This window comes from Panthera pardus, unplaced genomic scaffold (genome assembly GCF_024362965.1).
Source record: "Panthera pardus isolate Hobbes unplaced genomic scaffold, ASM2436296v1 HiC_scaffold_27, whole genome shotgun sequence".
NCBI classification, from domain to species: Eukaryota; Metazoa; Chordata; class Mammalia; order Carnivora; family Felidae; genus Panthera; species Panthera pardus.
The window spans coordinates 29529763-29557204 of NW_026526843.1; the positions used below are offsets into that span (position 1 = coordinate 29529763).

General features: G+C 43.2%; 2 protein-coding genes across 3 annotated transcripts in view; one reads left to right on the top strand and one right to left on the bottom strand.

Annotated features, from left to right (window-relative positions):
- The window catches only part of NKAP (NFKB activating protein), a 27698-nt gene extending 20868 nt beyond the window's left edge, over positions 1 to 6830 (top strand). The window contains exons 8-9 of the mRNA XM_019421855.2: positions 420 to 569; positions 3785 to 6830. Of these exons, the coding sequence (XP_019277400.1) occupies positions 420 to 569; positions 3785 to 3959 (325 nt within the window). The 3' untranslated portion in view covers positions 3960 to 6830. The remainder of the gene's footprint in view (positions 1 to 419; positions 570 to 3784) is intronic.
- On the bottom strand, positions 6785 to 25639 carry AKAP14 (A-kinase anchoring protein 14). 2 transcript variants are annotated; one of them, XM_053892103.1, is made up of 6 exons: positions 25566 to 25639; positions 23084 to 23250; positions 22901 to 22992; positions 9905 to 10084; positions 7628 to 7680; positions 6785 to 6994 (listed from the first exon to the last, which is right to left on the bottom strand). In XM_053892103.1, exons 1-6 carry the CDS (start codon positions 25571 to 25573, stop codon positions 6910 to 6912), a joined length of 585 nt encoding a protein of 194 aa, XP_053748078.1. In that variant the 5' UTR covers positions 25574 to 25639; the 3' UTR covers positions 6785 to 6909. The 2 variants fall into 2 exon arrangements, with proteins under 2 accessions (XP_053748078.1, XP_053748077.1); XM_053892102.1 differs by lacking the exon at positions 25566 to 25639 and having other exon boundaries at positions 23084 to 23548.
- Positions 25640 to 27442: the final 1803 nt, after the last annotated feature.

The following is a 27442-nucleotide window of genomic DNA, read 5'->3' on the forward strand; positions in this document are numbered from 1 at the left end:
AGTTAATAGATAATAGTTACTGGATAGCATTATTACTGGTTATAAGCCTAAAAAGTATGTTAATTTGAGATATTTCTCTTTTTTTTCTTTAAAGGGAAAGAAGGGGAAAGGAATTAGCTGGGGGCAGAAGCTGTAAAGGCAGTGCTTATAGACATAAATTGATCCATAATTGTAAACCATGAATCTGTACTCATTCATTTCAGTTCTTTTGTTCTTCCAAAGCATGTCTTTATTTCTGGGTTAGTTATGTAGGTCAGAGGGCAAAGTTCACTAATTAAAGTAATTCACATTGGGCTTCCCAGCCTGCTGCTGCCCAGCAACTGTTATTTTTGTGCTGTTTTCTGAGAGATGTTTTTGTGCTCTCTTTAGATGATGAGTTTTTTATAATGAACTTTTCTGAATTCTGAATCACTTTGTAGCTATGGCCATGCACTGTTGCCTGGTGAGGGTGCAGCTATGGCTGAATACGTAAAAGCTGGGAAACGTATCCCAAGAAGAGGTGAAATTGGCTTGACAAGTGAAGAAATTGCATCATTTGAATGCTCGGGTTATGTAATGAGTGGTAGCAGGTAAGTTATTGGCATCGAGGTCAGTTTCCATGATTAGATCTTTTCCTTTCTCACTATCATAATTGTATTTTGGTAATTGATTTTCATTAAGTGATCATTCCTAATGAAAAGTAGAGTATACATTTTGGTTTAATACTGGTTTTATTTGGTTTACATAAACCATTTTGGTTTAATACTGGTTTTATTTGGTTTATATAATACTGGTTTTACTGGTTTATTGGTATAAACATGGTTGTCTAAAGTTGCAACTATGTGTGCAACTCAGCCTCAAAATCAGCTATCTCTCCAACTTCAAAGAATCAGTCTTTCCAGTGTCCTTTCCTAGTCTGTATTTTGGTACAGATAGTTTTGTTTTCTAGAGGATATAGTTAATTCAGTCACTTAACACTGCTCCATGAAGAATGTGGCATTCTGGTAGGAGGAAATCATTTTCGTGAGACAGTGTTTCCTGTTTTCTGAGTTTGCCTCTAGTTCTCTGTAGAGTCAGAGGATGTGGAGTCTCTAATTCTCTGTGGACTCTGAGAATGAAGAGCAGAAAACGATTATGACAGACATCAGGTTCAGCATAGGGAAATGAAAATAAAATCATGGAAGAAAAAGCAAAGTACGAAGAAGAATGATTCGAGTGAACTAACAGGGCATCAGTACCAAGATCAACCTGAATTTCGGATTTTTAAAAACTTTATAAACTTTTAAAAATAGTTAAATATTTTAAAATAAAGTTGGAGGCAAATATTTGCAGAACACCTGAAGCTACTCCAGAATCTTGGAATTCTGAGGACTAGCACAGTAAGACAGAAAGAAATGAGTCATAAGCATTGGAAAGGAGGATATAACTGTCATTTTTTGTGAATGATATGACTTTTTTTCCATAGAAAATCCTTAAGAATCCAGATGATTCTAAATAATAGGAGGGTTTAATAAATGGTTCAATGTAAGGTTAATACATAAAAATGAATTGCATTCCTATGTACCAGGAAACAATTAGAGAATGTAATTAAATAAAAAGAAACCAACATTATAATAGTATCAGAGAACATTAAGGATTTAGGAATAAATGTTAACAAAAGATGTCTAAGACATCTATAGAGAAAACTATAAAACATTATTAAGAGACATTAAAGAGGAAGGCATTATATAAAGTTGCCAGTTCTTCCCAAACTGATCTGTAGATTCAGTACAGTTCTAGTCAAAATCACAACAGAGTTTTATGTGAAACTTAATGTTTTATAAGTTAGACTAGAGGGCTGAGAATAGCCCAGTCACCTTTGAAGAAGCAGAACAGGAAGATAAGATGTGCCATCCCAGATATGAGGACTTAAGAAATTTACAGAACTTTAGAAAGCACAGGGGAACAAATGAATTGTTCAGTGGAATAAAATACAGAGCCCAGAGGCAGAGCCATACATGTGTGGAACTTAAGTTATATGAGAGAGATGGTATGTCAAATCATTGGGGAAAGAAAGAACTGTCAGTAAATGGAGCAGGAGAAAAATGGTTATCCATTTGGAAAAAGATGAAAGTAGAACCCTGCATCACCATATTTAAAAATCAGTGCAGGGGCGCCTGGGTGGCTCAGTTTGCTGAGCGTCCGACTCTTGCTTTCAGCTCAGGTCATGATCTCACAGTTTGCGGGATGTAGCCCCGTGTCAGCTTTGTGCTGACAGCATGGAGCATGCTTGGGGTTCTACCTCTTACCCTCCCTCCCTATGTCTCTCTCTCTCTCTCAAAAATAAATAAATAAACTTTAAAAAAAGTGCAGCTAGATAAAGGACTTAAATGTCAAAACAACTTAACACTTAGTATAAAATAGGAGTAGATATCTAATAGATCTTGGGGTGGGAAAGTGCTTCTTAAACATAAAATAAAATAGTGATAAATTTGCCTAGGTTAAAAGTAACAACTTCTGTTCATCAAAAGACACCACTTAAGGAAAAAGACAAGTTTCAAGCTGGGAGAAGATCTTAGAACTGATAGTATTGAGACTATTTAAATACCTATAAACAACCCAAAAGAAAAATGGGAAAATGACACAAACAAGCATTTGTTAGAAGAAGAAAAATATATGGCTTACACATACATAAAAAGATGTTCGTTATCATTGGAAACAGACATCAAGAACATACCGAAATACCATTTTACATCTATTTGATAGACGAAAGTTCAAAGTTCTAACAATACCAAGCACTGGAGAAGATGTGGATCTACAGGATCTCTTAAATATTGCTAGTGGTAATATAAATTGGTACCACCACTTTGGAAAAGTCTCCTATCATCTTGGGAAGTTGAACATTCATATACTTTATGACCTGACAACTCTATTCCTAGATACCCAAGAGAACATCTTTCCCATGTACTAGGAGACGGGTACATAGATGTTTTATAGCATTGTTCACATAGCACTTTGTGTTCCAAATAAACTCACCGTACCCTGAGTGACCTTGAATACATTGTCATCTCCTTGTCTTTCCATCCTGCTGCTCCCCCACCTTCACACTAACCTGAAATGGTTCTCCCCTTTTCCTTACTCAGTTTTCTCTACTTTTCTAGACATAGCTCAAGCCTGATCGCAAACCGATTGTGTAGGGTTGGTTTACATATACATAAAAGAGTTTCTTGAAGTTTTCTCTCTAAGCAAGGAGACCTTTTGAAGACGATACAATAGTTTCCCTCAGCCCCGGCCCCCCATGTTCCTTATTTGGCCCTTGTGCTAAATCCCTTCTTTTCTTTGAGCTGCTACTGGATTCTAAGGAAGTTATTAAATCCACTCGCGAAATTCCTCAAATTCTATTGTAGTATTAGACCTGGTTCTTTTGATTGTGTGATAAATTAGAACCCTGAGGAAGTTCCACCTGATCGATGACAAGTTAAATCTTTCTTCTGTCTTACTGTCAGTTCCCCAAAGGTAAATTCCACATATCACATAGGAAGTTTAATAGTTTGCTAGTCTTGGTTGTTTTTACGCCCTTAGTATTTGAAGTTGATAACCTTCGTGATGTTGACAGAGCATCAGATCATTATTTGAATACTACAAATGAATCAAAGGACACATCGGCAGATAAAATGAATGATCTTTTGAATATCCGACCCATGACCAAAACAATTTCTGTCGGTCAGTTTTTTAACTAGGCCTCTCTGTATTGAGACAGGATTAGTGGGGAAGTACTATAAGAATAATTACTGAGAAATTAAGCCAAAAATAAAATTATCTCCAGGCATCGCCGAATGGAGGCCGTGCGACTGCGGAAAGAGAACCAGATCTATAGTGCTGATGAGAAGAGAGCCCTGGCGTCCTTTAACCAAGAAGAGAGGCGAAAGAGAGAAAACAAGATTCTGGCCAGTTTTCGAGAGATGGTATACCGAAAAACTAAAGGGAAAGATGACAAATAAGGATTTTCTGATTGTTCAGCAGACATTTTTAACAACAAAAAAAAGTCTGGGTTCCACATATACATACAAAAAGATTATTATGATCTGAAAAATGAAAAAGCTTTACAGTGCTACTGTGCCTTCTATTTAATTCTTTTAGTCCTTCAATAAAAAGCTGCTTATTGATATAATTTTAGCAAGATCTTTGGGTTATTTTTGGATTGACCGTAATAACTTTCTGATTTAAAAATCCAAATTACGAATGAGATCATACTGTATTCGGGGAGGTGGCATTGAGAGGAAGTGTCAATAAGACAAGAAACTTAACTCTCACACCATGGGCCAGTGCTACTCTTAGCTCTATATCGTGCCCACCCTCCACCCTTACCCCTACCCCCACTCCAACTGAACTTGTGGGAAATTAATCATTTCTCTCTGTTGAATGTGTTATAAATGGTCTTGATAGAAACATACGGGAGGCCACTTGTGTTAATAAGATGAAGGCATTGCTGAAAAGAGGAAACCTGGAATTCGAAAATTGACCTGTATAATACATAGTCCGCCCTGGAAATAATGTATTTTGTTTTCAGTCCCTACCTCTCTATCCCCAAATCCAATAAACAAGCCAAAAAGCAAACTAACCCACAGACGTACTGAGTTGAAGACGTGAACATTAGTGTTTTAAATTCTTAAAGGTTTACTTAAAAATGGTTCTTCCGAGTATAAAATGTTAGGAAGTCTACTGTTGTGCCAGTGTGAGTACATTATTTCCATCTAAGTTGTGCTTAGGTCATTATTTGAATACTGGAAATGAATGGGAGTCCACTGCAGTTAGGAGTTTCATAGGAAAAAATTTAACGAAGTATTGTTTTTAACATCGTTGTTTCGTAAGGATGAAGCTAAAATGATAGTAAACGTATTTTAAGTCTGTCCTTTGTGTAATAAGCATATTTTATTTTAAACATTGTTAAACCTTTCAGTTTATTTTTTACATCTGTCATTCAGTTTAACTTTGTATATAGAACTCCTCACTTTATCACTTTTTATGGCTACTGTTGACTTTTAAGTTTGGGAGAAATGGAAAATTCTGGGACTAGTTCATGATCTTTTTCTTCCGTTATTTTGTTCAGTTTGAGTTGTTAGGTCACAAGAGTGAAGGGGGAAGGGGACAAGGGAAGTTTTGGCTGTTTTTGTTAAGTTTGTTTTGAGCTGTGTTGTTACGTGTCTAGGATAAATCTAAATTACCTGGGGGATGGGGAAGTTCTAACTCTGAGCTTATAAAATGCCCTTTCTCCTTGTAATAGTTGAAAGTGTTTTTTTCCAAAGTTTTAAAATAAGGCAGTCGTATTTCAAAGTATAGATAAAAAGTTTTACTATCTAACATATATTCTAGGAAAGTGTCTACCTTTAACCCGCAGCTAAACCATTTGGCGTGTAGCAACATTTATGACCCCTGAATCTGAAGTGATTTCTGTTTATCGTTGTTGCCGCTGCCTAACCTAGTAAATCTCTTCCTTCCAAAAGACAAAAGGAAACTAAGTTTCCAAATTTATGAGTTGTAATCCATTTACTTCCTGTGTAATAAAACCGAAATTTATAATCCCTACTCAAGAATTTTGTTCTCTAAGAACATTATTTTTTATTACTGGTTCCTAGAGACTGAATGAGTTGACACTCTTATTTTCAGTAGGCAAGGTAGTTTAAATGCAACAGCTCTGATCTAGGATTATTGTGGATTTTTATTGGATTCTCCTGTCTCCTCCACAGACTAGATAGTCAACAAATGCTTGTTGACTAAATGAAAAAAATATACTAATGTATTTCAGAACTTTTCATTTCTTTCACCAGGGGTTTGTTCAGGAAAGATCTACCAAAGAACAGCTTCAGTAGCGTGTTCTTTGGGGAAGAGGAGGGAAGAAGAAAAGGGCTAAAAGTATTTTATTTTGAGCTCATGAGAGTTACTGCTTCAAACTGTGCTTAGTCATCTGAGCCATAAATCAAATAGGAGGGGTGTTGTGTTTGAAATTTATGTTTTATTCTTCAGGGAGACTTACCTAGTTTTCCACCTCCTTGCCTGTTGTTCTGATCAGATCTTCCCTCCTTTTGTATCTGTTGCACAAATGTAAGAGTTAAAAAAAAGAAGAAAAATATTACCCACAGTCTTACCACATCAATTGCCTTTAGTATTCTGTGTTCCCTTCCAGTGCTTATCTACGTAAATACGTATTCTGACGTACTTGTAAGTAATCACCTGTCATGCTATCTTGTCTTTGGTGTTTTAAAACTTTACAGCCAGGTAAGACGGCCTCATAGGGATGGTAAGAACAAGTGATGATCTGGTGTTAGGCTGGGAAGAAGACAAAGTAAGGGTGGCTATCGAACATTCCCTGTTTTATTGCCTCCTGTCCTCAGGCCACCCTGTTGCCGTCACGGTTGTGATGCTGTATTGCGGTAGGCGGCATGCCCGGTTTCAGAGTTTCCGAATGTATTATTTAACTTACTCACAGTAAGTGAAGGAAGGGGTCTGTGAGTAGGGAAATATTATGAGCTGTAGAACTACCACCACTTTTCTTTTCCCCAGTTATGCCCATAAAGAGGTATGTGTGCACTAGAGAATTGGGCTCATATGGGGGAACAAGCAGCCAAGTGTCCATCTCAGTTTAGTCTGACAGGTGAATTTTACAAATCTCTAAACTTGGCTTCTATACCTGTTAAGACTAAGTGATACAGGTAGTGATGGGAAAAACCATTTAGAAAATGGAAAACAACTTACTGGTTACTCTGCTAATGTGATGGAAGTTGCCAAATGGAAAATGAATGAATGCAAAAAAAAAAAATACAGTTGGATTGTTTGCCAAAAGTTTATTATTCAATAAACATTCTGTGGTTTGATGTGCAGTATCGTATTTTTAATACATTGTGATTAGAAATCCAATCCTAAAACATTCTATAGGAATTAGACACCATTGAATTAGAAGGCAATTGACTCCATTAAAATACTTTTGGCCTCAATAATGTCCCTCAGCCATTTTTCTTGAAAGTGAGTCATTCCTGGTCTGCAGAGGAAGAAAAACAAACATACTAAAACCTTTTAAAATAAAACAAAACATTGAGACAGGGATTCCCTGTTTATTCTGTTACATTCCTAGTAAGCAAAAAGTCTTTTGGGGGTGGGAGTGAAGGTTGTCTCTATTCCATAGACCCAATCAATAAAAGCATTGAGTTGATATGGAAAGATTCTTTAAAAGAGGTCCTGTACAAATAAAAGATTATTATATAGGACTTAACTTCCATGTGATTGTGAAGTTTCCCATAGAAACAACAGGCATGACCCACTTTGTTCCCACCCTACTTCAGCAACTAGTCCTCAAGTTTCTAATTACTGAAAACCAAGCCACTAAAAAAGTTTTTCTAGAACAAGGGCAGAATCCTACTTTTAGCCCATCGTAATGGGGTAGGTGGTTCAAAGAAGAAAAGTAACCATTACATGAGTTATCTGTGGCTATGGGCCTGCTAAGTTCCTGGGGTGTGATGACCTTTTCCCACCACCTTTTTAAAAATAAGTGTCTAGGGGCACCTAGGTGGCTCAGTCAGTAGAGCATGCGACTCTTGATCTCGAGATGTTGAGTTCTAGCCTCGTTGGGGGTAGAGATTATGAGAAAAAAAAAAAGCCTCCAACTGTTCGTTACCTGTGAACTAACGAATGGCCCTCAAAGATGTAAGAGACCTCAATGGGCGTATCCTAAGAGAGAAAAGGGCAACTGTTAGCCTAGACCAATCATACCAACTCATAATTCCTTCCATCCCTACCCTTGTCCATATATGTATACTCTTAAGTTTCTAGAATTTACCCTCCTTATCGGTTCTTTGTCACTTCAAATCTCTGTTCCCCAAAAGATCTTTTTGGCAACAAATAACCTAAAGAATCTCCATAAAAATTGAAAACAAGTCAGGACAGGCTTGTGTTCTTCATGAATAGTCATTTACCTTCTTTACATGTTCCACTTTACTCAGTTGGCCGTATTTCCCTCTTAGGAATGGAGTAAGAACGAAGTAATATAGGTAAACAAGTTTGAAAACGTTTTTAAAGCCACATAAAAATGTAGGGTGTAAAATTGTCTCAGGGGCCCCCACCCATTCTCCCTTCCAAAATTATACTTGGAATTCTAATCAAGAGCCCTTCTCCTAAGCACTCGGTGCATGGGCACTGATCATGGTCTTACTTACCTCCACCAGCCTTCCTTTCCAATCTCCAACCTTGCCACTTAGCAAGACAGCTGATGGCAGGATATATGACCAGGGGAAGGGAGAGCTCCACCTACTTTACCTTTTTACATTACTGCAGGTTCAAATAGGTAAGTTTGTACTAGGCTGGGATAAACATAAGACATAGTTGGCTCACTGTGTAGCCATATGTAAAGCTCGAGGGTCAGACGAAGCCTCAGATAACTTCTGTGAAAGGATGGAAGACAAGGGGAGAAATGACATTTTTATGTGTGCTGTGTTCCGGGCATTAGGCTTGGTACCAGCCCTGCTCCTCTGATGACCTGAGCCCTAGATTCATGGGTGTTATTTTAACTCCTTTCACACTAGCTATCAATATTTCATATTCATCGTCTACATGGTGGCTACAGGCAGTCATTCCTTCAAGTATTTACTGAGTGCCTACTGTTTGCCAGGCCTCGTTTTACAGCAAGACAAACATTCCTGCCTTTGTGGAACTCACATTCTGGTAGGGGGAGCAGGCCATAACAAGATAAGCAATTACGTAGACTATCAGAAGGTAATAAAGTGTTACAAAGTGTGGTCTAGGAGGTGAGAGCAGGATATGCACATACCAAGGGGAGAGCGGTCCAGTAGGAGGGAACAGCAAATGCAGAGGCGCAGAGGTGGGACTATACCTGGATTGTTAAAGAATAGCAAGATCACAGTAGCTAGAGGAGAGTAACTGAGGGAGGAGGAGGAGGAGAGGGAAAAAAGCAGAAATAACAAGGGACTAGGTCACGCAAGGCCTTGTAGGCCCTCAATACTCAAATTGTGCTCTGTGGACCTGTGGCATCAGCACCGCCTAGGATCTTGTTAGTAATCTCTGGCCCTACCCCAGACCTGCTGAATCGGAACCTTCTTTCGACAAGATCCCCCATTAATTTGCATGTGCTTGGAAGTTTGAGAAACACATTGTAAACAGAGGAGTGACATAAATTCATTTCACAAGGCTCACTCTGGCGGCCGCTGGGTTGAAAAGGTACACGACGAGGGCAAGGGTGGAAGCAGAGAGACCAGTTAGAAGGCCATTGAAATAATCTTGGTAAGAGTCGATGGGGTCTTGCACCAAGGTGGTAAAAGTGGAGTGGTAAATTGTTGGATTCAGGACCTGTTTCTGATGATAGGGCCAACAGGACTTCCTAGTGTGTTGCATCAGGGATGCGAAAGTCAAAGGTGATGCCAAGGATGTGGGCCGTGAACCGAGATGAGATGTCTGCAGGTAGGTCAGGTTGGGAAGGGAAAATGGCAAGTTCAGTTTGGGATACAAGAAGTGAGATGTGTATTAAACAGTGGCAGAGGTCTGGGCTGGAGATACAAATTTGGGAATCGTAAGCCAGAGGTGGCATTTGGAGCCCGGAGACCATAAGATCCCCAAGGAAATGAGTCTAGAGGAGAGGCTCGAGGCCAGGAGAGACTGAGAAGGAATGGTCGGTGAGGCGGGCGCAAGGCCAGGATAGTATGGTGTTCTAGCAGCCAAATGGAACACTTCCTGAAGAAGGGAGTACGCAGCCGGGGCAAGTGCTACAGATTGGCCAAGCAAGATGAGGACAGAAGGAACCGTTGAGAACTAGTTTGTAAAACCATTAAGTTGTACCGAAAAGAAAAAAAAAAAAAGAGGTCATCGATGACCTTGACAAGAGAGGTCTCTGTTCTCATTGGAGTCTCATCGACGTGAACAGGGCAGAAAAGGAAGAGCTTACTGGAGGTTTGTTTTTGGTGATCTTGACGGTGAAGTAGGCAGAGGCGGAGACTTGTAGCATGGGTCTCACAGCGGTCGGGATGCTCCAGCTTACGCAGTAGAGGTAGTAGTAGCTGTGAACCACGTCTTTCCTCTCTATGAACTGTGTGCGGCGCACCCAGTGTTCTTGATACTCCCAAGTCTGTTTCACGGGAAAAAGAGCACTCAGAACGAAAAGCACGCTTCTATGCAAGTCCTCTAGGCAAAGGCCGCGCATAACAGTAGGGGGTCACAGCCCCGCTTCTGTCATCCGTTCTTAACATTGTCTGTTAAGACTCACACCGGAGTCAACTCCACACGGGAGGAGGGAAACAGGGAAGCGGACACGAAATGAGTCAATAACGCGACATCGCCTAAGAGCGGGCTCTGGAACACAGAGAGGCACACGCTCAGATGCGTAGGTGTACGTGCCCGCCACACACGGCGTGGGCACTGACCGTCCAGACCCTGGCTTGGGAGGCAAGTTTGGCTCCTTGGAGAATAATTAGAAAGCGGTTTGAACATGTGTTCTGCCCACTCCGCGTAAAGGTATGACTAGAGGGTAATGAGGCCGCAAGGCGCCTGGGTGGCTCAGTCGGTTAAGCCTCCGACTCTTGATTTGGGCTCAGGTCGTGATCTTACGGTCGTGAGATCGAACCCCCGAATCAGGCTCCACGCTAGGCATGGAGTCTCTTAGGATTCTCTCTCTCCCTCTCCCTCGGCCCCTCCCCGGCTCTCAGTCTCTCTGTCTCTCAAAAAGAAAAACAAAATGTAATGAGGCTGATTTCACAAGCTGTTTCTGAAAAGCAGACTCGCCTCACGGCAGCCATCGGTGGTATAGAAAGTGAGTTCAGAAGAGGAACGGGTCAGGCACGAGGATCATCCGACCCCTCAGATCCCTATGTACCCTCTCGGAGATGTTTCTGTCCCCAAGCATGCATCTTACTAGCGCCTCGGGCCCACAGAAGTCATAACGCAGCCCTGCTTCGCTGTACGGGGCCTCGAATGCTGTTGGTATTCGACAAGTTCAATTCAACTGAGTCCCCTTGGCTTGGCTATTGGGGCACAGGAAGCTTCCAAATCAAAATAAAAAAAAATTTTTAAAAGATCCTGAATTAAGATGAAGGTCCACAGAAGGAAGGGAGTGAGATAGTTTAACAGTCTCAGTGATGTGAGGAGGGACAGTAGGAGGCTGATGGCAAAAAGATTTCTGGCGCTCCTTTAAAAAAAAAAAAAGCAGGCTGGGTGGGGGGGGTTGGCTTACTTTATTTCAGACTTAGACCCAGCCGATTGTTTCAGTCAGCCAGACAAGAGCACCAGGCACTAGACTCCTTGAGATCAGGGACTGTGTTTTACACAGATTATCGTTCCTCTTAATGAAGGGACCCGACAGGTCACCCTTTGTGGCCCCACTGGAGCAATGCCTTTCTTTCCAACCTTTCTATGTTATTCTATGTTATTCTATTTCTTCAGCCCTAATGTTTCCTCTGGCACACAAAGACTTTGTACCATCGGAAGGTCCCTAGACCTCATTTAAGGAGGCCCCTTTGCAGATGAGCATATTGGGGCCTAGAAACGGGAAGGGACGGCCCACAACAGCTGGGACTGGGACCCGGGGCTCCCAAGCGGCCGGCCCAGTGCTCTCACCACCCGACCAGACGTCTCAATTCTAAGATTTTCTTCCCCTCCGTGTGGCGTCGCAGTGGTTGGTCTTGTTTTCTTTTCTTTTTCCTTTTGTGAACTCAGGCAGCCTTAGACGCATTAAATTTTTTTTTAATTTTTTTTTGAGAGAAAGAGACACAGAGTGAGCAGGGGAGGGGCAGAGAGAGAGAGAGAGACAGACAGACAGACAGACAGAATCCGAAGCAGGCTCCAGGCTCCGAGCTGTCAGCACAGAGCCCGACGCGGGGCTCGAACTCACAAACCGTGAGGTCATGACCTGAGCCGAAGTCGGATGCTCAACCGACTGAGCCTCCCAGGCGCCCCAGCCTTAGACACATTAAATTCAGCCATCTCCATCAGGCCAATCTCTTCCCATTTTTATCAGGGTTCAGGCAGCTGATTTTGTGTAGCTCCCGTGAGTGTGTGTTGTCCTTGTATTTTGTAATTTTTACATAACGTTGCTTCATATACTCGCTTCCAGGGAACAATATCTCGTTGTGCTACTCTACCATGGATGGCTTAGCCAATTACATATTATTGGACACTCAAAATCAACAGGCACCCGGAAGTATATGCACAAAACTGTTATCAACGGTAAGTGACCTCTGAGGGAGTAGAACTGGGTATTGTGGGGGCGGAAGGGGAACCTTCATTTTCTACTCTGTCCTTTTGCTCACTGGGGCTTTTTTATAATGACGTCTTATTTCTATTATAACAATAATTTTTAACTGTACGTTAGGCATTGGGGATTTTCCAACTCTTGTTTTTTTTTTTTAATGGTTTTTATTTTTTTCCAACTTTTCTCTTAGAAAGAACTTATTTGTAATATTCCTGTTTCCAGATTGTGTTTCTTCAAAGAATAAGCTACTTGTGCTCATTGGCAATGTAGGAGTATACCTGTTCCCTCCCCAAAACACACAAGACTTCGGATACCAGGTTTAACCATTCTTATTCACGTTGCAGTACCTTAAAATCCTTTGAATTTGCATTTTTCACTCATAGTAAAACTCTGCATTATTTCTGTCATCAAAAAGAACTGTTCTTACTATCTGGTAGCAAAAATGTACCAGACCTGTGATCCAAAACTTTAGTTTGCTGCTTAATCAGAAAAACCTTGGGCAAATTGTCCAACCTGTCTGAGCCTCAGGGTTTCTCATCCGCAAAATGGGCACGTTGATGTACCTACATACAGATTTGTTGTGGGGATTAGATGAGATCGTGCACGTGACGTGCTTAGCAGTGCTTGGCATGTGGTAACGCGCAGCAAACGGTAACTACTAGTTTGCCATCCCCTGGTGTCTGGTGGATTCTGGGAAATCTGCAGTAAGCTTGAGAAAGCTCCTCATCAGAAATAGCTGACACTTAGGGGCGCCTGGGTGGCTCCAGTCGGTTAAGCATCCAACTTCAGCTGAGGTCATGATCTCGCGGTTCATGGGTTCGAGCCCTGCGTCGGGTTCTGTGCTGGCAGCTCAGAGCCTGGAGCCTGCTTCGGATTTTGTGTCCCCCACCCCTGTCTCTCGGCCCCTCTCTGCTCGTGGTCTGTCTGTCTCTCTCTCTCTCTCTCTCTCTCTCTCTCTCAAAAATAAATAAACATTAACAAAAAAGAAATATCTGACACTTAGACGGGAGACTCTACTTGTAGGACTCATTTCATTAGCAGGGTTGGGAACAAGGTGATTTTATGTCAGTAGCTATATAGGGCTTTCAGCTTTTTAGTCACCTTCTACTTTTCCTTTTTTAATTTAAAAAGCATTTTCTAATGTTTATTTATTTTTGAGAGTGAGTGCAAGTAGGGGAGGGGCAGAGAGAGGGGGAGACAGAGACACAGGTCTCCAACTCACGAATCATGAGATCGTGACCTGAGCCAGTCGGATGTTCAACCGACTGGGCCACCCAGGCGCCCCATCACCTTCTACTTTCTAATTGTCTTAACTTCATAACAGTCCTACAAAGTAGGTAAGCTCTTCATCTGTGAACAAATAATGGTATGGAGAGAAGAAATCTGTTCATGTAGTCAACATCTCTGCATACCTGACCTTTCTAGGGGCTGAGGGCAGAGAAAGGGACAAAAGCCTCTCCTTCATGGACCATATGATCCAGAGGTAGAAGAAAAGCAAAGAGTGAATAAGTAAAATCTAGTGTCTTAGGTAGAGCTGAATGCTAAGTAGAAAAGTAAATCAGAGAAGGAGAAAGGGTTGTAATTTTAACGTTTTTTTTTTGTTTTTTTTTGTTTTTTTTTGTTTTTTGAGACAGAGAAAGACAGAGCATGAACGGGGGAGGGGCAGAGAGAGAGGGAGACACAGAATCGGAAGCAGGCTCCAGGCTCTGAGCCATCAGCCCAGAGCCCGACGCGGGGCTCGAACTCACGGACCGCGAGATCGTGACCTGAGCTGAAGTCGGCCGCTTAACCGACTGAGCCACCCAGGCGCCCCGAAAGGGTTGTAATTTTAGATGAGATGGCCAGGAAAGGCCTCGGTGAGCAGGTGCCATCTTTTTTAAATCGAACTATAGTTGCCATTCAGTCTTATATTAGTTCCAGGCATAAAACATGGTAATTGAACATTTATATACATTATAAAATGATCACGGTGGGTCTGTCCCCATCCAAAGTTACTACAATATCAATGACTGAATTTTCTCTGCCATGCTTTTTTTCTTCCCCGTGACTAGTTTATTTGATAACTGGAAACTTGTCCCTCTTAATCCCTTTCACCTGTTTCACCCAAATCATACCCCTCTCCCCTCTGAAATCCTATGTTATTTGCCTTTGACTTACTTCATTTAGCATAATACGCTCTCAGTCCATCCATGTTGGCACAGGTGGCAAGATTTCAGTTTTATTTATGGCTGAATAATATTCCATTGTATATTCATACCACATCTTTGTTATCCACTCATCTATTGATGGGCACTTAAGTTGCGTCCACATCTCGGCTGTGGTAAAGAATGCTGCCATGAACAGAGGGTGCGTGTATCTTTCCACGTTCGTGCTTTTGTTCTCTTCGGATACATAAGCAGAACTGGAATTGCCGGATCATACAGTGTTTCTATTTTAAATTGTTTGAGGAACCTCCGTCCTGTTTTCCATAATGGCTGCCCCAACTTACATGCCCGCCAACAGTGCCCCGGGGGTTCTTCTTTCTCCTCATTCTCACCAACATTTGTTATTTCTTGTTTTTGTGATACCAGCCACTCTGACTGGCGTGAGGTGGCATCTCGCTGTGGTTATGATTCGCATTTCCCCGATCAGTGATGTTGAGCATCTTTTCACGTGTCTCTTGGCCGTCTGTATGTCTTCTTTGGAAAATTTCCATTCAAACCCTCTGCCCGTTTTTTAAGTGGATTGTCGTTTTGGTATTGAGACAGACCCGGAAAAATATTGCTGAGGCTGATGTCCAAGAGTTTATTTCCTGTGCTTTCTTCTGGGGGTTTTATGGCTTCAGGTCTCACATTTAGGTCTTTAATCCATTTTGACTTTATTTTCATGTCTGGTGTTAGAAAGGGGTCCAGTTTCCTTCTTTTGCAGGTCGCTGTCCACTTTTCTCAACACCTTTTATTAAAGAGACTGTCTTTTCCCCATTGGACGGACATTCTTGCCTCCTTTGGCGTAGATTCATTGACCATCTAAGTGTAGGTTTATTTCTGGACTCTGTTCTGTTCCCCTGATCTATGTGTCTGTTTTTGTGCCAGTACCATACTGTTTTGACTACTGTAGCTTCGTAGTATAGTTTGAAATCTGGGAGCATGATACTTCCTGCTTTGGTCTTCTTTCCCAAGATTACTGTAACGAATCGGGGTTTTATGTTGTTCCATATAAATGTTAGGATTATTTGTTCTAAAATATTAAAAATGCCATTGGTATTTTTATTGGGATTGTATTGAATTCTGTAGATTGCTTTGGGTAGTTTGGACTTTTTTTTTAAGTTTACTTACTTATTTAGAGAGAGTGTGTGTGTAAGTGTGGGAGAGGCAGAGAGAGAGGGGGAGAGAGAGAGAGAACCCCAAGCAGGCTCTGCACCACCGGCGCAGAGCCCGATGCGAGGCTCGAACCCATGAACCACGAGATCATGACCTGAGCTGAAGTCTGATGCGTAACCGACTAAGCCACCCCCGGCACCCCAGTAGGGTGGACATTTTAACAATATTAATTCGTCCAATCCATGAGCATGGTATGTTTTTCCATGTAGTTGTCATCTTCAGTTTCTTTCATCATTGTCTTCTAGTTTTCAGAGTATATGTCTTTCAACCCCCTGGTTAAATTTATTTTATTCCTTTTGATGCAATTATATGTGGGATTGCTTTTTCAGTTTCTCTTTCTGATAGTTTGTTTTAGTGTATAGACAGATTGCTATATATTTTGTATCCTGCAATTTCACTGAATTCATTTATTAATTCTAATAGTTTTTTGGTGGAGTTTTTAGGGTTTTCTATATATAGTGTCATGTCACCTGTAAATCATGACAGTTTTACTTCTTCTTTACTAATTTTGATGCCTTTTATTTCTTTTTCTTGTAACATTGCTGCAGCTAGGCCTTGCACTATATGTTGAATAAAAGTGGCGAGAGTAGGGGCACCTGGGTGGCTCAGTCAGTCAAGTGTCCGACTTCTGCTTAGGTCACGATCTCGTGGTTCACGAGTTCGAGCCCCGCATTGGGCTTGCTGCTGTCAGCACAGAGCCCACTTTGGATCCTCTGTCCCCTTCTCTCTCTCTCTGCCCCTACCTGGTTGCTCTCTCTCTCTCTCAAAAGTAAACATTTAAGGGGTGCCTGGGTGGCCCAGTCAATTAAGCATCCAACTCTTGATTTCAGCTCAGGTAATGATATCATGGTTCATGAGTTTGAGCCCCACATCTGTGCTGTGAGCGCAGAGCCTGCTTGGGATTCTCTTTCTCCACCCCCTCCCCCTCTCTGCCTCTCCCCTGCTCTCTCACTTTTTCTCTCAAAAATAAATTTTAAAATGAGCATTTAAAAAAAAAAGTGATGGGGCACCTGGGTGGCTCAGTCGGTTAAGCGGCTGACATCGGCTCAGGTCATGATCTCACAGCTCATGAGTTCAAGGCCTGTGTCGGGCTCCGTGCTGACAGCTCAGAGCCTGGAGCCTGCTTCAGATTCTGTGTGTCCCTCTCGCTTTGCACTTCCCTCACTCACACTCTCTCTCAAAAAACAAATAAACGTTAAAAAAATTTCTTTTAAGTGGCAAGAGTAGACATTCTAGTCTTGTTCCTGATCTTAGAGGGAAAGCTTTCAGCCTTTCATTCTTGAGCATGATGTTAGCTCTGGGTTTGTCATATCTGGCCTCTCTTATGTGCTGGTATGTTTCCTCTGTGCCCACTTTGTTGAGCTTTTTTATCATATTTGGATGTTGAATTGTGTCAAATGCTTTTTCTGCATTTACTGAGGTGGTCATATGATTTTTATCCTTTATTTTTTTAACACGGTGTATAACATTGATTAATTTGTGGATATTAAATTATCCCTGCATCCTTGGAATAAATCCTACTTGATCATGGTATATGATCCTTTTAAGGTATTGTTGAATTCAGTTTATTAATATATCGTTGAGGATGTTTTCATCTATGTTCATCAGGGATATTGACCTGGAATTTTCTTTTGTGTAGTGTCTGTCTGGTTTTGGTATAAGGGTAATGCTGGTCTTAGTGATTTGGAAGCCTTCCTTCTTTAATGTTTTGGAATAGTTTGAGGAGGATAGGTATCAACTCTTTGAAATGTTTGGTGAAATTCACATGTGAAGCCATCTAGTCCCAGACTTTTGTTTGTTGGGAATTTTTTGAGTACTGATTCGATTTCATTATTAGCAATTTGTTTTTCAGATTTTCCATTTCTTCTTCTTTAAAAAAAATTAAGTTTACTTATTAATTTATCTTGAGAGAGAGAAAGCAAGAGTCAGGGAGGGCAGAGAGGGAGGGAGGGAGAGAGAGAGAATCCCAAGCAGGCCCCACACTGTCAGCACGGAGCCTGACACAGGGCTCAAATCCATGAACCGTGAGATCATGACCTGAGCCGAGGTTGGATGCTTAACTGACTGAGCCACCCAGGCGCCCCCATTTCTTCTTGATTCCAGTCTTGGAAGATTGTTTCTAGGAATTTATCCATTTTTTCTAGGTTGTTTAAAATGTTTGCAAGAAATAATTTTTCACAGTAGTGTCTTATAATCATTTGTATTTCTGTGGTGTCATTTGTAACTTTCATTGATCATATTCTTCATTCCAGTCCTCTCTCGTTTTTTCTTGATGAGTCTTGCTAAAAGTTTTCCAATTTTATCTTTTCAAAGAACCAGCTCTTAGTTTCATTGACCTTTGCTAATGTCTTCTTTTAAGTTTCGGTTTCATTTTTCTCTCCGATATTTATTATTTCCTTTCTTCTACTAATTTTGGGCTTTGTTCTTTTTCTCATTCCTTTAGGTGTAAGATTAAATTGTTTATTTGAGATTTTCTTGTCTCTTGAGTTGGGCCTGTATCACTGTAAACCTCCCTCTTAGAACTGCTTCTGCTGCATTGCATAAATTTTTTACTGTTGTGTTTCCATTTCTATCTGTCTCAAGGTATATTTTTATTTCCTCTTTTTGAGTTCTTTGTTCACCCACTGGTTGTTTAGTATCACGTTTAGCCTCCAGGTGTTTGTGGTTTTTTTCTAGTTTTCTTCTCGTAACTGGGTTCTATTTTCATACCATTGTGGTAAGAAAAGATGCTTGATATGATTTCAGTCTTCTTAAGTTTATTGAGACTTGTTTTCTGGCCTAACATGTGATCTGTCCTGGAGAATGTTCCATGTCCATTTGAAAAGAATGTGTGTTCTGTTTTGGGATGGAATGTTCTGTTAAGTCCATCTGGTCTAATGCGTCATTCAAAGTCACTGTTTCCATATTTTCTGTGGTGTCTTACTGTCAATTTCTCCCTTTATATTTGTCAGTATTTTCTTTACACGTTTAGGTGTTTCTGTGTTGGGTGCATAGATATTTACAAGTGTTATATCTTCTTGTTGGATCGATCCCTTTATCATTATGTAATGTCCTTCTTTGTCTCTTGTTATAGGCTGTGTTTTAAAGACTACTTTATCTGGCGTAAGTATTGCTACCCCAGTTTTCCTCCCCCTCCCCCATGTGTTTGGAATCTCTTTTCCCATTCCTTCCCTTTCAGCCTGTATGTGTCTTGAGGTCTGAAAGTGTGTCTCTTATAGGCAGCATATAGGTGGGTTTTGGTTTTTTATCCATTCGATCACCCTGTGTCTTATGATTGAAACATTTAGTCTGTTTACAGTGAAAGTACTGCTGGGCATGTACTTACTTATTATTTTGTTAATTGTTTTCAGGTTGTTCTTGTTGTTCTTCCCTGTTCCTTCTCTTGCTCTCTTCCCTTGTGATTTGATGACTTTCTTTAGCGTTCAGTTTGGATTCCTGGATCTTTCATGTGTCTAGCATAGGTTCTTGGATTGTGGTTACCATTAGGTTTATATGCAACACATGATATACATATATATACATATATATATACACGTATATATGTATACACATATATACACGTATATATGTATGTATATATAACATATATATATATATATGCATATATATACATATATATATATATCGGCATATTTTAAGTTGACGGTCACTTAATTTTGAACACACTCTAAAAGCGCTTACATTTTTACTCCCTCCTATTTTATGTAGACATCATATTTTACATCTTTTTGTGTACCACCTTAACTAATTATTGTAGCTATACTTGATCTTACTACTTTTGTCTTTTAACCTTCATACTAGCTTTATAAGTGATTGGTCTCCTACCTTTACTGTATGTTTGCTTTTACCAGTGAAATTTTTTCTTTCTTAATTTTCTCACTTCTAGTTCTAGCCTTTTCTTTTCTACTTAAACCAGTCCCTCTAACATTTTTTGTGAGGCTGGTTTAGTGGTGATGAACTCTTTTAACTTTTATCTAGGAGCTCTTTATCTCTCCTTCAATTCTGAATGATGACCTTGCTGGGTAGAGTATTCTTGGTTGTAGGTTTTTCCTTTCAGCACTTTGAATGTATTGTGCCGCTCCCTTCTGGCCTGCAAACTGCTGAAAAAGCAGCCGATCGATCGCCTTCTGGGGGTTCTCTTATACGTAACTATTTGTATTCTCTTGCTGCTTTTAAGATTCTGTCTTTATCTTTAATTTTTGCCATTTTAATTATTATGTGTCTTGATGTAGACCTCCTTCGGTTCCTCTTATCTGGAGGTCTCCGTCTCTGTGCCCCCTGGACCTGGATGTCTGTTTCTTTCCCCAGGCTAGGGAAGCTTTTAGCAATTATGTCTTCAAATAGGTTTTCTGCCCCTTTCTCTCCTTTTTTTTCTGAGACCCCTATAATGCAAATGTTAGGATGCCTGACGTTGTTCCAGTGGTACCTTATCCTACCCTCATTTCTTAAGAATTCCTTTTTGGTTTTGCTGTTCAGCTTGGATGATTTCCACTACCCTGGCTTCCAGATCACTGATTTGTTTTTCTGCGTCTCCTAATCTGCTGTTGATCCCATCTTGTGTATTTTTTATTTCAGTTATTGTATTCTTCAGCTCTGATTTTTTTTAAGTTTGTTTATATTGAGAGAGAGAGCATGAGCAGGGGAGGGGCAGAGAGAGAGAGAGAAAATTCCAAGCAGGCTCCGTGCTGTCCGCACAGAGCCGGACACGGGGCTTGATCCCACAAACCGTGAGATCATGACCTGAGCCGAAATCAAGAGCGGGACACTTAACTGACTGAGCCACCCAGGCGCCCCATTAAGCTTCAATTCTAAAAACTATTTTCTATCTCTGCGTTGAAGTTCTCACAGAGTTCATTCATTCTTCTCCCAACTCTTATGAGCACCTTTATGACCATTACTGTGAACTCTTTATCAGGTAAATTGCTTATCTCTGTTTTCTTTGAGGTCTTTTTCTGTGCTTTCGTCTTGTTCTTTTGTTTAGAACATATTCCTCCGTCTCCTCATTTTGTCTGATTCCGTGTGTTCGTCTCTATGTATCAGGTACGTCAGCTCCGTCTCCTGCTCTTGAAAGTAGTGGCCTTATGTAGAAGGGCCCTGTGGGGCCCAGTAGTGTAATCGCCCCTCGTCACCAGAACGACAGACACTCCAGGGGGGTGTCCCACGACAGACACTCCAGGGGGGTGTCCCACGTGTGGGCTGTGTGCACGGTCCTGTTGTGACTCAGCTGTGACTGCTGTGGAGGCGCTGGTGAGCGGGGCTGGCCCTCGGCCCTGCTGGCTGCCAGGCCTGGTAGTGACTATTGTGAGTGTGCTAGTGGATGGGGCTAGGCGCCCCCTCCCCGGGGCACGAGTTGCTTTGGAGGGGACACCGATCTTGGCCAGTGCTCCCCACCCGGTATGGCAGGGTGGTAATTGCTTTGGGGGGCTGCTGGTCCCGCGTGAGGCTGCCTGCCACTTGTGGTGGGGCAGGAGCCGCTTTAGAGGGGCGGCTGCCAGGGTCTGTCTGCAGGGCAATGCCAGGGTGGGGTCAGCAGTGCTAGCAAGGTAGATAGAGAGTGGCAGAACTCGTACCCGCCCATACTTTTCATTCCCGGAGGAAGTTCCTACAGATCCCGCCCCTCTGGCACATAACCCTAGAATTAGTCGATAAAGGTTCACCTATAGCCCAGGCACCACTCAAATCACCGCCTCTGTGCTTGGTCTTAGGGTGATTGTGTATGGGCCCTTTAAGAACAGAGTCTTGGTTTCCTACAACACTCTGGCTCTCCCACAGTTAAGCAGCCCCATTGATTTTCAAAGCTCCTGGGATTAAACCCTGCTGATTTTCAGGGCCGGATGCTATGGGGCCTCATCTTCCTGGTGCAGATCTCCAGGGTGGATAGTGGTGCCCGATGTGGGGCTTGAACCCCCCCCAGCCCCCCCCAGGCCAGGGAGGACCTGCACGCCTGTGCTGTCCCTCCCATTTGTGGGTTTAGTTCCCGACTTTGCCTCTGTCCCTGCTACCCTTCTTCATATGGCTTTTTCTTTATATATTTAGCTGCGGAAGAGCTCTTCTACTAGTCCTCAGGTCGTTCTCAGAGTGAGCGAAGAGAGGTAAGGCATGAACCATGAGAATAGTCGCAGGGGAGAGGGTTCCGGGCAGAGAGCACTGCAAGTGCAAAGGCCCTGGGGTGGGAGCATGCGTGGCAGTTGAACGGGAAGGAGACGGGTGTGGCTGGAGTGAGAAAGGTGAAAGGACAGTAGGTCATAGGTGATGAGTCTGAGCAATAAGTTGGGAGGGAGAAGGGGACTCAGATCCCATCAAGCTCTCTAGGCCATTGTCAGGACTGTGTTTGCCTTTTACTCAGAGTGACCGGTGGCATTTTGGGGGGAAGTGTTTCTGCCTGTTCTGTGTCCCATTCCAGCCCGATTCACAAACCCCGGGTGCAGTAGGTGGAGGCTTTTGCCCAACTCCAAATGGAGACGTTCTCCAGAGCAAGAAGGTCCAAGAGTAAGTAGTACTTTGCACCACACATCATCACTGTGCTCTAAATACCCCTTGTCATTGGAAGGGTGAGTTGTGCCTGCTGGGACATAAGAGGGTGTGGAGCCACCTCGTTTCCACCTGACCAGGCCTTCCTGGGGCCTAGGAAACTGCCCTTGGGGGCTGTAGGCTTAGATGGAGCCGGCCAGAGGAACAGAGACAGTGGGGAGTCTCCTCCGAGGGCTGGGGAGCTTGCCTCCATCTATTTCGACTTGTCTCTCTTCTGAGAAAATACAGTGAGTAGGGATTTCAAGCCATTTTTTATTCCACCCTGCCAGTTAGGCAAAGCAGCCCAGGGCCTTCTCTCCAAAGCTGCCAGGATAAGCCACACGAACTGGCTCTGGTTCAGAGCCAGGCACAGGCGGAAAAGAAAAAGGAATTCACAGGCAGGTACATCATAGCGTGCGGGCAGTATGTTCCCAAACTAAATCTAAAAGTTCCATCGGCAGCCCCTTTGCTAACGAGGCGATTTCTAAGGTTGGTGACGGAGAACTCCTGTTTTGGAAGAGCAGCTCCCTCCTTAGGTCACTAGGCCCCCATTTAGAGCACCAGCATGGGAAAATTGCTTAACTGGGAGTATCAGACTTTCCTGGTCGGAAATGTAAGGTTAGGACGATAAAAACAGGGCAATACGATTGTGCCTTTCACCTTCAAAGACTATCCCATGTTGGTTTTGGAACCCAGATGGGGACAGTGCTTATGTATTTAGCGACCTTTGAGATCATCTAGGGGTCCTGGATTTCAAACTTTTCATCAAACACTCCTTTTCCTTGTTCTTTGCCCTCGTATGCCAACCTGGAGTGGTCAACTAACTTACCAAAACAAACTTCTCAATTTGTCTATGGCCTTTCTCTGCTGTGAATTCACCATGGGTGAGCCACTGGATGTTCTTGATGGGGTTTTTAGTTTCTGCGAAATAAAGGGGAGAGTCTGTCAGTTGCCTGGTAGTGTGCCATTGTAGAATGAGACATTCCTCCAAATAGCCAAACAGGATTACTACCTTCCACAAACTTAATAGCAGCAGCAATGGCACGCTTAACTATCTCCAGAGCTAGTTCATTCACATTGCTGCTGTCTTCTGTGTCCGTCTTCTGGCGCCTGGAACTTTCAGTCACATCCGTTTTCTCCTGGATTGTGACTCTTTTAGTCCCAACCATTTTCTTTTGCCTGCAAAAAAGGAACTCAAGTAGATACCTTTTACGCATGTGCGCATGAACCCACTCCTTTAAATACGGACCATCACGTGAAGAATAACAAGACATAGGAAAAGGTTGTTGCCTCTAGGGGGCAACAGGGACTTAAGGCTCAGGATAGGACCCTGAATAAGGCATTGTGGTTTATCCTTTGTGCCTGGCTTCAGAGATCTCTTTTTCCTGAAAACCAAGGATTTTCAGATTCCCATAATCATGAACACCTTCATCAGGACGTAGTAAAGGGGCTCCTGGGTGGCTCAGTCGACTAAGCGTCTGACTCTTGATGTCGGCTCAGGTTATGATCTCACGGTTTCTTGAGTTCGAGCCCCATGTTGGGCTTTGCACTGACCCTGCGGAGCCTGCTTGGGATTCTCTCTCTCCCTCTCTGTCTCTGCCCTCTCCCTGCCCCCCGCTCACATTCTGTCTCTCTCAAAACAAATAAACTTTAAAAAATTATATATATATATATATATATATATATATATATATATATATGTAGTAGAATGAGTCCTAACTTCTTTGGAGTTCTAACAATATTGATTTCTAGTTGAGTCTCAATCCCTACTTAGGTGACTCAGGGCATGTGGCTCTTTAAAGTGAATTAGGGGCTCTTGGGTGGCTCAGTTGGTTAAGCGTCTGGCTCTTGAGTTCTGCTCGGCTTCTGATCTCCTGATCGTGAGATCGAGCCCCATGTCAGACTCTGAGCTGGGTGTGGAGCCTGCTTGAGGTTCTCTCTCTCCCTCTCTCTGCCCGCCCCCCACCGTCAAAATAAATAAACATTAAAAAAATGAAGTGAATTAAAGTCATTAGAGGCAATATAGCCTAGGAGGGGTGGATTTTCAGTTTTTTCTCTTGGATTTTCCAGGTGTATGAATTATACCATCCATCAGGAACTATCATTTTTTACCATCTTTTTTTCCTGACACGTATACCTCTCCTAAGTATTCGCTTTGGTTAATACTACCAGACAAATGTTAAGTGAAAGCAGAGACAATGTGCATCCTTCTTTTGCGTCTGACTTCAGAAGGCGTGCTTTCTGCTGCTACATCACAAAGTATGTTGCTGGTTTATGGCTGGAGATTTATCACATCAAGAAATTATGTTTGCTCCTGTTTTTGTACAATGTTTGCCATAGATGATCGCTAAAATTTTCCATATGTCTTTAACATCCGTGGAGATTGTGAAAGTTATAGTTATTAGGCCTGCGAACAAGGCTTCCCCACAGCGCTAGGAACTTCTGCACATTTTCCATCTTTTTCACATCTTTTCTTCTGTCTTCCCTGGCTACCACTTAAGTCTCTCCAGTTATGAGAAATCAGTTCTAGCACAGTTAAACATCCCTGCAGGCAGTCCTTACATGGTGGGGTGCTGCGTAAACGTGGATCTCTCCAGGGGCCCCTGGGTGGCTCAGTCGGTTAAGTGTCTGACTTCGGCTCAGGTCATGATTTCACGGTTCATGAGTTCGAGCCCCGCGTCAGGCTTTGTGCTGACGGGCTCAGAGCCTGGAGCCCGCTTCGGATTCTGTGTCCCTTTTTCTCTGCCCCTCTCCTTCTCACTCGCTCACTCTCTCTCTCTCTCAAATATAAACATTTTTAAAAAATTTGTTTTAATTTAAAAAAAGTAGATCTCTCTCTCCCTTTATTTTTCTATAAATAGCAACTCCCAATTTTGGGTGTTTAATGTACGTTTCGTTTAACTCACCCCCGGCCCCATGACATTGTGCACTGGCCACCTTTCATTTGCCCCTTTCAGATCCACTCCTCCCCGTGCACCCTGCTCTCTGCCTTGGAAGGCTGACCTCACTGGACTGCATCTGTGGGCTCTCCCATGTCCTCTGGCTTCCAGGAGATTCTGCACAATGTGGAGACCAGGATGAGAGAGGAGAGTGCGGGCAAGTTATATATTCCCAGGGTAGCTGTCTCACTTCTCAGTCCCGGAAAGGAGTTTATCCTCACCACCACCCCCCCCCCCCAGCCCAGTGGGTCCGCCGTTCTAGCCCCGGGGAGCTGCACTTGCCCTTGTCTCCCTAGTTCTGCCCACGCCTTTGTAAACACTCCCTCTACTTAACCCTTCTCTACCTGCCCTACTTTTAGTACGCCAAGTTCCCTGCTGGGACCCTGAGTCATAAAGAGACAGACTCTCGTTACCACAAGAAAAGAAGAAGGCCAAGTTCACACCCAGACTATCTGGCTCCACAGTCCTAGAGAGTGAGAGTGAGAGCGAGAGCGCTTAGCCACCGGGCTCTCCTCCCTCCAGGATTCACAAAGGGTTGTGGGGCCCTGTTCTCACATTTCCATCTGAAGTCCAAAATGGGCTCAGTTGCTTTCTGTGGGCCTCTTTCAAGAAGGGTCACTCTTTGTTCCCTTTCTCAGTGTCATCGTTGGTTCCGGGGTGTGGCGGGTGCTGCGTGGGGCAGCCCGGTTGCTGTGGCCATCAGCCCAGGAATGGATTGAGCGGCCTTTTAAACATTCAGTAATAATGCTGACTCGTGTGCATTTGAGTCTTCACATTAGCATTTGGAGCTCCGTTTGCATCTGCCTCGGTGCCCTGTTGCTGCATCCAGCGGGTGGACAAGGCCGTGTGCTGGGGGAACGGAGCCTCCCCAGGCTGTCCGTCCCAGAGTGAGGAGAGACTGGAGGCTGGCAGACGAGGGGATCTGAAGGCCCTTAACCCTGGAGAGCTGGCTCTCCCCAGCCTAAGGGCTGTGCCAATGCGGCCACAGCAATTTGCTATAAACTCCGCAGTTAAAGACAACAACGGAGTTTTTTGGTAAACCGGTAAATTTAATCTGTTAATGCTTATGTATTTATTTTTGAGAGAGAGAGAGAGACAGGGAGACAGAATCCCGAGCAGGGTGTGCACTGTCAGCACAGAGCCCGATGTGGGGCTCGAACTCCCAAACCGCGAGGTCATGATCTGAGCCACGACCGAAAGTTGGACACTTAACCGACTGAGCCACCCAGGAGCCCCTGGGCACAAATCATTCTTAAGCATCCCTCCCACTGGCCTGTCCTCGTTCTTTCTCCCCCCTTCCCTTCCTAACGAGAGGCCAGATGCGCAAGTGTGGGTGAAAAGGGCCAGGGTGTGGTCAAGTCTGGGGTCTGGGTGATGACTGGGGACGCCCCATTGCAAGGCCCTCCCACCCTTAACAACAGCAGGTACCTGAGTGACCATATCCTTGTTTGGAACAGTACTGGCCAAGGAAGCCTCAGAAAGAGATTCCCAGCTGCTTTTCCCCTGGGTTCCCGGGCAGAATGTTTACAAATGCTGCCAGGGCAACACTAGTTTCCACCAATGAGAAACAATTTCTGGCTGTTTCTGTTAGTGAAGGAGGGGGACAGTCGGTCACGCAACAGCATGACCTCCAGAGCAGGCCCACACAGTAGAATCTGTGCCCAGTACTTCTTACGGGGCTGTGCCAGGAGGAACAGCGACGATAAGCCTCACGGCTGGTAACTACAGGGGTCCTTTTTATGTGCCAGCTGCTGTGCAAAGGGGCTCTGGATGTGTGAAGTCTTTTATTTCTCTCAACAACCCATAAGGCAAGTGTTAATATTTTCATTACAGGGGAACAGACTGAGGCACAGAGAGGGTTCAACCCAGTGCTGCCTGACTACACTGACTGAGTTCCTTATGTCTTCTTTTATGTATTTATTTTGAGAGAGAGAGCGAGCGGGGGAGGGGCAGAGAAATGGGGGAGAGAGGATCCCAAGCAGGGGCCGCACTGTCAGCACAGAGCCCGATGTGGGGCTCGAACCCACGAACTGTGAAATCATGACCTGAGCTGAAGTCAGACGCCTAACCGACTGAGCCACCCGGGTGCCTTCTTACTTCTTTATACCCAAATTCTGAGGTGGTGACCTCCCTTGTGTGCTTGATTGTTTTCAAAGATGCCCTTTATGAATCCAGGATGAGCTTCTGCCATAATGGTTATCAGCATAGACCCAGGAGCAATTGACGTAACATTTCTTAGTTTTCTCATCGACAAAATGCCTATGGAGTAAGGTTTTTTATGGGGATCATATCAGACAATTCATGTAAAGACCAAAAACAGTGGGGCTCCTGGGTAGCTCAGTTGGTTGAGCATCTGAGTCTTAATTTCTTTCTTTTTTTTAATGTTGTTTACTTTTGAGAGAGAGAGAGAGCATGAGCGGAGGAGGGGCAGA

What these genes read in the sequence shown, in the direction of transcription:
- AKAP14 (XM_053892102.1), bottom strand. Translation starts at nt 23,345, where the DNA reads ATGTCTTGTTATTCTTCACGTGATGGTCCGTATTTAAAGGAGTGGGTT. An exon ending in TGCTATTAAGTTTGTGGAAG is followed by an intron (nt 22,993 to 23,083) that starts GTAGTAATCCTG and finishes TTTATTTCGCAG; the next exon opens with AAACTAAAAACCCCATCAAG. An exon ending in GGCCATTCGTTAGTTCACAG is followed by an intron (nt 6,995 to 7,627) that starts GTAACGAACAGT and finishes CTTCCTCTGCAG; the next exon opens with ACCAGGAATGACTCACTTTC.